Source organism: Lynx canadensis, chromosome E1 (assembly GCF_007474595.2).
Source record: "Lynx canadensis isolate LIC74 chromosome E1, mLynCan4.pri.v2, whole genome shotgun sequence".
Lineage (NCBI taxonomy): Eukaryota > Metazoa > Chordata > Mammalia > Carnivora > Felidae > Lynx > Lynx canadensis.
The window spans coordinates 43,094,692-43,106,109 of NC_044316.2; the positions used below are offsets into that span (position 1 = coordinate 43,094,692).

Consider the following 11,418-nt stretch of genomic DNA (forward strand, 5'->3'; position numbering starts at 1 on the left):
CTCAAAGCCTGGAACCTGCTTCAGATTCTCTGTCTCCCTGTCTCTCTGCCCCTCACCCACACATGCTCTGTGTCTCTCTGAAAAATAAATAGACATTAAAAAAAAAGGAAAAGTGAACACAATTTTATCCTGTATTAATAACACTAGTGTCCAGCTCAAGAGAATAAGAGTTCAGCACATTCTTCACTAATCATTGTGTTCTAGTTGGGGCACATTTTAGAGGAAACATTGGTAAAACAGCATTTCCAAAGGAAGGTAACCCAAATGATGAAGGGTTTGGAATACAGAATATTTGAGGAATTGGAGATGTTTAATTTGCAAAAGAGAAAACCTGAGAGAATTTGTAGCCTGTCTTAAAATATCAGAGGAGCTGTCACATGGAAAAGAAACTGTTTTCTTTAGTTCTATGTGGCTCTAAAGAGCAGAAATCATATCTAAAAATTACATGGAACTCCATACAAAAAAGGCCTAACATGACACTAAAATGGGCTAGCTTTAATGGTCTGCACTCTCTATTGGTACAGTATTCATACACAGATTAGGTTAAATTTATTCTAAATTTATTTATTTATTTTGGGGCGGGGGGGGGGGGAGGAGAGTGCACGTGTGCAGGGGGTGGCAGGAAGCGCCAGAGAAAGAGGGAGAGAGAGAATCCCAAGCAGGATCACTGCTGTCAGTGTGGAGCTCGACAGGGGGCTCGAATTCACAAACTGTGAGTTTTAGCTCATGATCAGAGCCGAAACCAAGAGTTCAGACACCTACCCGACTGAGCCACCCAGGCTAGATGAGACTCGTTTTAATTTTTTTTTTTTTAACAATTATTTATGAGACAGAGAGTGAACGGGGTAGGGGCAGAGAGAAGAGACACAGAATCTGAAGCAGGCTCCTGGCTCTGAGCTGTCAGCAGAGCCCGACGCAGGGCTCGAACTCAGAAACCATGAGATCATGACCTGAGCCGAAGTCAGAGGCTTAACCGACTGAGCCACCTGGCACCCCTAGGCTCAATTTAAACAAAAATGTGGGGTGCCTAGGTGGCTCAGTCGGTTAAGCCTCTGACTGCGGCTCAGGTCATGATCTCATGGTTTGTGGGTTCGAGCCCTGTGTCAGGCCCTGTGCTAACAGCTCGGAGCCTGGAGTCTGCTTCTGATTCTGTGTCTCCCCCTCTCTCTACCCCGCCTATGCTCATGCTGTCTCTCTCTCTCTCAGTAATAAATAAACATTAAAAAATAAATTAAAAAATAAATAAACAAAAATGTATTGAGCTCCTAGGTCCCAGGCAGTGTGCAAAGCATAGATGATGATGGTAAAAAACTAACATGGCCTCTTCTTTCATGGAAGATAAATAGTAAAGGCAAATAATCACATCAACATATTTAAAATGACAAACAGGGGCGCCTGGGTGGCGCAGTTGGTTAAGCGTCGGACTTCAGCCAGGTCACGATCTCGCGGTCCGTGAGTTTGAGCCCCGCGTCAGGCTCTGGGCTGATGGCTCGGAGCCTGGAGCCTGTTTCCGATTCTGTGTCTCCCTCTCTCTCTGCCCCTCCCCCGTTCATGCTCTGTCTCTCTCTGTCCCAAAAATAAATAAAAACGTTGAAAAAAAAATTTTTTTTAATGACAAACAGCTGGGGCGACTGGATGGCTCAGTAGGTTAAGCGTCTGACTTCAGCTCAGGTCACAATATCACGGTTTCATGGGTTTCAGCCTTGCATCGGGCTCTGTGCTGACAGCTCGGAGCCTGCAGCCTGCTTCAGATTATGCGTCTCCCTCTCTCGGCCCCTTCCCCACTCGTGCTCTGTCTCTCTCTCTCTCTCTCTCTCAAAAAATAAATAAACATTAAAAAAATTGTAAATCACCGTTAAATCTCTAACGAAAGGCATACAGTTGTTCAAAGGCATGTAACAAAGGATCCTGACTTGTGTGGGATCAGAACACGCTTCTCTCGAGTACATGAGTGATCTATGAGTAGGAGGTAAATGGTTGGGAACAGAACATTACAAAGAAAGGAAGCAGCACATGCAAAGACCTTGTGGTAAGAAAAACTACTAAAGTTCAAGGAACTGAATTCTTATATAACCTGAGCAGAGAGAGTAAGAGAATGAGTACAGAGAAGCAGGAGTGGAACCACAAAGGGCCTTAAAGGCCCAGTTCGGATTTGATGTTCTCCCAAAAGTAACTCGATGCTACTGAGGTAGGGGTTTAAGTAGCAACAGGCACGGGAGGAAATAATCAATGTGGAAAATGTTGTAAAGAGACCTCTAGCGAGCTTTCCAAAGTAGTCCAGACCACAAATGATGGTAGTTTGGGGAAATGAGGTGGAAATGAAGATGTAGAGAGGTGGACAGATTGAAGAGATTTTTAGGATATGTTAAAATGATGGAACCCACATGACCATTCCAGTGGCTTCTCTGGGTATAGTTTAAAGCAGCAATGCCCAAGACAGATTCTTTGGCCCTAATAATACCCTTTTTTGTAAGGGGCTGGGGTGGGGGGTGCGCGGGGCGCAGAACAGAACTCAGTGATGAATTTTACAGCGGGGCAGACGATGTGGGGGGAGAGAGGCGGTATGAAGGATGACCATGACCGCCACCATCACCACCCCACCCCACCCTGGTTTCCAGCTTATGTAAGCGCACGGAAGGTGGTGCCATTCACTGAAATAGAAAACAGAGAAAGTACTAATTAGGTGGGTTTAGATTTGAACAGTAGACTTTGAGATGCCTTGGTTTTAAATAGGCAGTCCGGCATATTGATCTGGAACTTAAAGGATAAGTCTGGACTGGGAGTAAAATACTGAGCATCGTGGGCATAGAGAGGGTAGGTGAAGAGAATGCCTGAAGAGAAAACGGAGTGAGAAGACAGCCTTGAGGAATATCTGCATTGAATAACAGGGTAGAGGAGGGTGAGTCTGCAAAAGAGAGGTCTGAGTAAAAACCGGAGCAAGGCTGCACAGAAGCCATGGGAAGAGCGTTTTCCATGGAGGCAATGGTCAACGATGGCAAATGCTGTGGAGACAGCAAGTCAAAGAACTGAAAATGTCAATTAAGTTTAGGGACACATTTCAGTAGAATGATAGGGCCAGAAATCAGACTGCAGTGGGCGGGCTGAGGGGTAGGAAAGTGGTAAACAAATGGGAGACAATAAATGTACACAACTCTATCAAAATTTCTGGCTGAAAAGTGGGAAGAGACAACGGGACAGCCGTGGGGATGAAGGGAGGATTTGTCTTAAGATGGGAGAAGCTTAAGCATGTTAAGAGGGAACAGGTGAATACACAGGAGTAGGGTGTCTTAGGTGGGAAAAGAGAATCTGAAGCACGGGTGGATAGATAAAAGGAGAGACTATGGGAAAAAGGAAGAGGAAGAGGTCAAATTAAATGACCTTTAAGGTCTCTTTTCACTCCATAATCTCACGATTTACAATTCCTTTTAGATTGGACATTTATATGCATGCATAAATCTATGCAAACTTGTTCAAATATTCCGGTATAAATAAATCAGTCAAGCACATCCTTATCCCCAGTGACGCAGTTAATGTCCCCAGGATGATGACCAGTGTCATCTCTGGGCAGTATTCATCCCTCAGAGGGCTTTCAGCTCAACGCACTCTGCAGTACAGCACAGTACCAGCCCTATCTCCCCTTGCCAAACCCATACTACACCGCGATCTTAGGAGGCTCAAGGAGGAAGTAAAATTTTAAACCCTGAAACTACCACATATTCTGCTGCATTCAAAGCGACTGTCATTCATAAAAACAAGCCGGGACACCCCCAACGCATCCCTATTCCAAGCTAAAGACATTCCTGCCTGACCCGACAGTGACAGGTCCCCTAGATGGCTGGGGTTTAACACTAAAAGTCATTTGCACCCCCTCCTCCTCTCCTAAGACCTTTCACTCTGAAGCAGAAATGGGTCCCTAATGTTCCTTCCCAAAGCCCTCGCCCCAACGCAGCAGACGGATCCCCCGCAGTTATTTCAGCGGCTGCACCTAATAAGCCCTCGCAAGGGGGTGCGGAGAAACCCCCAGAGCCGGTCCGACGGGGCTGGGACGGCCACAACCCTGCGGTTGCCTTGGGGGACGCGGGTAACAAGCCCCAAGGGATGGGTAGGGAGAATTAAGGGAGACCCAGGAGACCGGGGTGGGTAGTGAGGGGGGTCACCTCCCCTAGAGCTTCCTTAGAGCGATGGAGTTTCCGAGGAGGGCTAATCCCCTGCCACCGCTCCCCCTTCTCACCCGCATGCCCTTCTCCGGCTTGCCGCTCCCTCCAATTCCCCATTCGCTCGGACTCACTCCCCCTCCCCTGGAGCCGGCTGGACCTCGGAGTACCCGCGAGCCCGGCACCCCCGCCTCGAGCCGTAGCTCCGGGGCCGGCACTCACCCGGCCCGCCATCTTCGCGGACACGTCCGGCTCGGCGACTGCAGCTGGGCGCTCAGTAAAGCCCGCCCCCGCCGCGCGCGCGCGCGCGCCCGCCGCCCGCCCTCGCGCAGGCGCGCAGCCGCCTTGAGGCCGCGCGCGCGCCCGGCCACGTCCCTGGCGTCCCCGCCCCGCAGGGCGCGTGCGAGCTCCGGGGCCGCCTGGGGAGGGCGGGGCGGTGACGCCATCTTGAGCGCGAGCGGTGGGTGCAGTGACTTGGTTTTTTCGAGTGCCTGTCCCCGGGCGACTTCTCAAAGGCTTCTTTTGCGAATCTTGTCCCATCTGGCCGTTTGCGCTGGACTTTGTAGCAAGGCCTTTGCTGCTTTAATTACTTAGCCTTGTTTCTCTTTAACCGTTGCCGCTTGCCCAGGAACGGCCTTTCTGCTTCCAGACCCACTGAATTGTGAAAATGTGCTTAAGAGCGCCCGACACGGGTACAGTTGGTTCTGAATTCAAGTTCTTAATTCAAGCTTTTCTCTGTAGGCGAGCTTGTTTACCTAGCTCCTGGAGATTATCAGCGTTGGCCTTTATATTTAGCTTATGTGTAGCCTGGAAAACGCAGTATTTTCATCAAATTTGAAAGTGAATTGTGATTATTTCTAGAACTTTCTTTTCTATATTTTTAACTTCACTATTAAGTATATTTATTTATAAAAGTAGTGTTTTTAGCAATCTTTGTCATTCCCCAGGGTTGTTTCACTTTAGACCCTAGGGTAGAATTTGAGTGAAATATGCCGTAAACTCATACATTTTTTACCTCGATGTACCCACTATACAATTTCCTCACTGGAATCTCAGAATAGAGGATAATAGGGGCGCCTAGAGGCTCAGCCAATAGCGTGTGTGATTCTTGGTCTCGGGGTCGTGAGTTCAAGCCCCGCATTGGGCATGGAGCCTGCTTAGAAAGAATTAAAAAAAAAAAAAAAAAAAGACGACTAGGGGACAATAATAGGATAAATAATAGTAACAGCAGCAGCGCTATGCAAGAAGGTTGAGATTCTGCCTAACAGTTTTCTTGATGCTTTTATTGCCCATGCCCCTGCTAGCTTAAATTTTCTCCATATTTACACAAGACAAGGAGAAACAACAGAATTTGTTATCTTTCATTTCTCACAGATGATTAGGAAAAAAAATAGTTTTTCCAACATGAGCCAAGGAAAAAAATTAGAAGAGCTGGGCTTGCTTAGTGGTTTAAAATTGAGAATAAAAATGAGTAAGTGACCTGAAGGCAGGCCAGGGACAGAAGTAAAAAGATCAGTTTTATAAACTCTCACACTGTACCTGAGAACCATCCTGCTTTATTGAGCAAATCAGATGTTAGCTAGGTCATCAGTGAGTCAGAGTTTATCAGGGAAGACAACTAGTTGAACTCTGATCTATTAACCTGCAAAAACTACATAAATAATCAGAATGAACTGGGGAGACTGGAGGCTTGGGTTCTTGTCCCTATTCTTTCTCTGCCAACTCACTTGCCATATCCCTTAACCTCTCTGAGCCCCAGTTTCCTTGCTGTCTTCACAAAGTGAGAGGTATAATCAGATGGGCTTCATGGTTGTGTCTTACGTTTTTTGATACTTTGAATTTGACTCGATACATCAAAAAGATTTACCAAACGGATCCAGAAGATGACAGTGGTTCTCAGTCCAATGACCTCCTGTGATTTTCAAGGCCAGAGAGTAATGCAAATATATTTATACTGCTGGTTTGTTACTAAGTAAAATAGATTGCAAGGGAAAATGTGTTTAATGTGTCCAACGAGGAGGAACACTTTCCACCTAGGAAAGATAGGCCTCCTTGTTGGGTTCCAATGTGTCTGCTTAGAGCATGTATACCCGTGATAAGCAGTCCTATGTAGCATCTCACAAGTGGTATAAATTCAAGAGTCATGTGCACAATCCTGCAGGTCGGTGTACCAAAGAAGCTCTCGGGAAACATGAGCTCTTGTCCTTAAGGTGCTTAGTATCCAGCTGGAGCAAAAGGATTCTGAGACCTTGCTCCAAGCTGTGTCCGTATCTGTGCTTCCTGTCTGTGCCTTGCTCTGATATTCAAGGTTATCTTAGATCTAGTGGAGCTGATTCTGCAACACCTTTGAGCAATCCTTACAGAGATAGTCAATAGACAATAAATATTTTGCTGCCCCAAATCCATGTCCCCCTTTCCTAGTCACAGTTCTTCCGGCTCATGCAGCTTGGAAATATTGTCAGACAAAGTGCCCTGCCATCCCCTGGCCCAGGAGGGAGCACAGAACCCAAGCTCCATCGGTCAGATGCTGTCTCTCCCCGAGCAACTGCAATCTTGACTATCCTGAGGAAGAAAGAAAACAGTGGATTTACTGCAATGGTGTCACCTTGAAAAGACCATTCCTGAATTATCTAGACCCCTGGAGTTTATCTGGCTTCTGTCTTAGGCAAAATCTGGCTGTTCCCCTTTGTCTTCATTTGTGTGTGTGTGGTCACTTTCCTTTTTCTTTCCCTTCCTCAAAAAAAATACTTCCCTCAGCTCTTCGTTAATCCTAAAACCTTTTTAACAAGCTTTCCTTTTACAATGAGAAAATAGGTAAGACAGCTAACAATGATTTAAATTTATCCTTCTTTTGGGGCGCCTGGGTGACTCAGTCAGTTAAGTAGCTGACTTCAGCTCAGGTCATGATCTCATGGCTTGTGAGTTCAAGCCCCACATCGGGCTTTGTGCTGATGGCTCAGAGCCTAGAGCCTGCTTTGAATTCTGTGTTTCTGTCTGTCTCTGCCCCTTCCCTGCTCATGTTCTGTCTCTGTTTCCCTCTCTTTCTCAGAAGTAAATAAATGTTTAAAAAATTTAAAAATAATAATAAATAAAATAAATGTAACCTTCTTTTTAAAAATGCCCAACATGGGGCTCGAACTCATGACCCTGAGATCAGAAGTCACGTGCCCTAGTGACTGAGCCAGCTTGGCATCCCTAAATTTATCCTAAAGTATAAATGACTGACATCATTTTCTAAGGGCTGGAGGGTGTTTTAGGGGGACCAGGAGGTGGATGAGGTGAGACTAGGGATAGAGCCAGAGAGGAAAGGGGTAGTAGGTAACTTAAATGAGAGCACAAAAGATAATGACTTAATAAGGAATTGGATATAGCAGTATCTAGGATAAATAGCAGTGAATAGTGGGAGGTGGGTAGTGAGGATTTGATCAAGATCAGTTCTTGTTGAACATAGCTACTGGGTGACTCCGTGTGATGGCCAATTTTATGTATCAGTTTGGCTGGGTCACAGTGCCCAGATACTTGGTCAAACATTATGCAGCATGTTTTCCACGAGGATATTTTTAGATGAGATTTACATTTAAACCCATGGATTTTGAGTAAAGTAGATTGCTCTCCATAATGTGGGTGGCTGGTCAGGCCTTTGGCATCTAACCAGCCAAAGGCCTGAATTGACTAAAAGGCTGATCTTTTTGGAGCAACAAGAAATTTTCCAGCAGACTGCCTTTTGAATTCATCAGCAATATCACATCGTCTTGGTTCCAGCACGCTGCCTTCAGACTTGAACTGCAACTCTTTCCTGAATCTCCAGCTTGCCAGCCTCCCTTATCAAATTTTTGGACTCCCTAAGCTTCCACAACTGCATAAGCCAATAAATCTTTTTATTTTATATGGATACATATTATATATTTAATCTCAATATATATCCATTGAGTCTGTTTCTCTGGAGAACCCTGACCTGGTTACATAGACATTTTGGTTTAACAGTCGTGACAATTTAACTGGGGGAAAAAATTTCTTCTGTGTTTTGAAGAATGAGGGCAATAGTAAACAACATAGAAGTGAACTGATTCAGTGTCATCTAGTTTATTTAATAAAGCAGTGCAGCTTTTTGGCACTTGCCATGTTACCCAGAATGAAACTACCTTTTGCTTGCGGAAACTCTAGGGTTAAACGAATGGTGGGGGGGGAAGAGAAAGGTGTTTTAGTCACTTTAAGGCGTGGGTTTCAATGATCTTCCAGTAAGACTGCATGCAGGTGTTTCAGAAAACAGTGCTATGCAGTGAATTCGCCACTGCATTGTAGATGTCAGAGAGCATCCTCCAGTGGCCGTGTGTATGTGAGTGACAAGGAGCTGCCCACCCCTCTTGTAGAAGATATCATTGTAAAGCAAATAAAGGCGGTCTCCAGAGGCCCTTTTATACCCTTCCCTCTGCACCCCCTCCTCTCTTTCCCAAGTTCTTCCAGCATTAGTAACCTAATATATCACTCCTCCCAGAAGTATATGCAATTTAAGAGAATATTGCTGGGAGAGCGATGCCTTCCCTAAGGAAACAAATCGCTACTGGTGAAATTTCAAAAATTGTGACATCTCTCTGTATGGGGATAATAATCCTTATTCTTGCCCCTCCAATCATAACCCACAGGTCAGCCACCCATGCCCTAAGCTTAAGGGAGCCTTGCTGAAAATTTCATTTTACAGCCCCATCATTGCCAGTTTTAGGAAAATGGAGTTGCCATCTGTTTGTTTTCTGTCAGAGAAACCTATTTTCCAAAATGATGGATAAGGCCAGGGGACAGAGCAAAATGAGGAAACGATATGGAATTTTTAAAGAAAGGAAGACTAGCTGATGCAATGCAGCATTCTAGCTGCAGTCAGATTTTTTGTTGTTGGGCTTTTTGTTTTTTGTTTTTTGGTTTTTTTTGCTTTCTGGGTTTTGTTTTGTTTTTGTTTTGTTTGTTTGTTTATGAATAGGTCTTTTCTGTTTGGAGGATCAAGGACAAACACCTATAGTCACAAAAATCAATTTGTTCTGGAAAGTCTGAGTGGGCAGGAGTGATGATAGAATCCTCCATGGAAGGGAATGAACGTTGCTATGGAAACCAGATGATCCTTCAGTGCAAGCCCCAAAGCGCTTGCCGGGCTGCCTAACCCTGCATATTAATATTGTGGGTCTGAAGAGCTGCTTGCACCTCTTTGAAAAGAAATTATTCAGAGATTGGTCTTTTTTTTTTTTTTTTAAGTTGTATTATTTATTTATTTATTTATTATTTTTATTTTTTTGAGAGAGAGAGAGAGCGGGAGTGCGTGCACAAGCAGGAGAGGGGCAGAGAGAAGGAGAGACAGAATCCCAAGCAGGCTCCGCAGCATCAGTGCAGATCCCTACAGAGGGTTCGAACTCACCAACTGTGAGATCATGACCTGAGCTGAGATCAAGAGTCTGACACTTACTCGACTGTGCCACCCAGGTGCCCCCAGATATGAGCTTTCACGCATTTTGAGAAAAGGGAGTCAGAGTCTTCTGGGAAGGCTGAGTTGCCTGAAATCTTAAGACACTAGAGGCCCACAAACTGCAGCTCACTGGGCTTGGCAATACTGGCTATCTGGCGGTTCTCAGGAAGGCTTTAGAGAAAAAGGGAAGGTGTGTCTTAAGGTTTCTCCTAAGGATTAATTTTCTGGAGGGCTGTTTCTAGGGCAAGGAACAGGTACAGCAGGGTTTTTCAAGAGAGGGAGAAGACATCTCTTGAGCAGAAGTGTGACCAGAATAGAGGGCTAAGGGGGCGCCTGGCTGGCTCAGTAGGTAGAGCATGTGACACTTGATCTTAGGGTCATGAGTTTGAGTCCCATGTTGGGCATAAATAAATAATAATAAAAAAAGAATAGAGGGATAAGTTTAGTGATACTTGGGGGAAGGCGATGTGGGTATCTTATGTGACATTTAGACTCTCTGAACTTAAATGTTTTCATGTGAGAATTAGATGAGATAATTATCACACAGTACCTGACACATTTAGTACCAGATCCAGCAATTACGCAGCAGATAACTAACCACCACTACCAAGAATACTATACTACTGGTAACGCTGTTAACTAATCTTAAAGTCTAACTTAGAGAAGGAAAGCTATCTCCAAATAAAATGTTTCTCAGGATGAAATGATCTCCCAAGAGCACTCTGTACTTTCCATGCTGTACAAATAACCTTCTATTGACATGTGATCTTTTCTATTAACAAAAAGCCCCCGGGGCACCTGGGTGGCTCAGTGGGTTGAGCTTGAGCGGCCGACTTTGGCTCAGGTCACGATCTCACAGTTCATGGGTTTGAGCCCCACATCAGGCTCTGGGCCCACCGCTCAGAGCCTGAAGCCTGCTTTGGATTCTGTGCCTCCCTCTCTCTCTGCCCCTCCCCCACTTGTGCTCTCTCTCTCTCTCTCTCTTTCTCTTTCTCTCAAAAATAAACATTAAAAAAAATTAAAAAATAAAAACCAATCAGTCAACATCACTTACAGTAGCAATTTATTTATTGGATCACCACAATTGAGCTGGATGAACCTCCCCTGAACAGTTACCATGATCTCAATTAAACCTTCTTCCTAACTGTCAGTTTTGTATTAAAAAAAAAAAATAATAAGTTGAGTTTTGCCCTCTGAAATTAGTATTTTCTCTAGATCACTTAAAATCACAACCTTGTCTCCTGAATACACTTACTAGCAAATTAGAGCTGTTTTCTTCTAGCCCCTCTCCCACACATTCCCCATGCATATCATAATAAAAAATATATGAAACATATATGTGTGTATAAAAAACACATATAAAAAGATAAAACATAAATATGTGTGTATGTATATAAAACATGTCTCTGTGTTAATGTGTGAATCTATATATGGTTGTAATCCTTTAATAATTGAGTGCCATGTGGGCAGGGACTTTGTTTTATTCACAGGCATAATGCAGATATTGGGAAAATAATGCGTATTCTCAGGTCAGTAGGGGTGGAGGGATAAAGTCTCATTATTATTAGCTCCAACATTCCTTCTGTAGGTATAAACAATGGTAGATAAAAAGCTTTTTGCTATTTCATCCTTTTTTCACGTTATGAGGAATCCATTTAAGCAACCTTATAGTTGCTGGCAAAACAGTTTTGCATCTTTGACTTGAAAGTCAGCAGAAAGACATGAATAGATGTAGTAGATGAAATACAAATATTAGTAAACATTTGGGAAAAAACAAGTAATCAAAGAAATGAAAATGAAACCAACATGAGATCC

The 11,418-nt window shown here is 44.3% G+C and overlaps 1 protein-coding gene across 1 annotated transcript in view; it reads right to left on the minus strand.

The window, feature by feature from the left end:
- Nucleotides 1-4,455, minus strand: part of NSF (N-ethylmaleimide sensitive factor, vesicle fusing ATPase) — a 147,901-nt gene extending 143,446 nt beyond the window's left edge. The window contains exon 1 of the mRNA XM_030295291.2: nt 4,377-4,455. Coding sequence (XP_030151151.1) covers nt 4,377-4,388 — 12 coding nt within the window. The 5' untranslated portion in view covers nt 4,389-4,455. The remainder of the gene's footprint in view (nt 1-4,376) is intronic.
- Between the last annotated feature and the right edge of the window lie 6,963 nt (nt 4,456-11,418).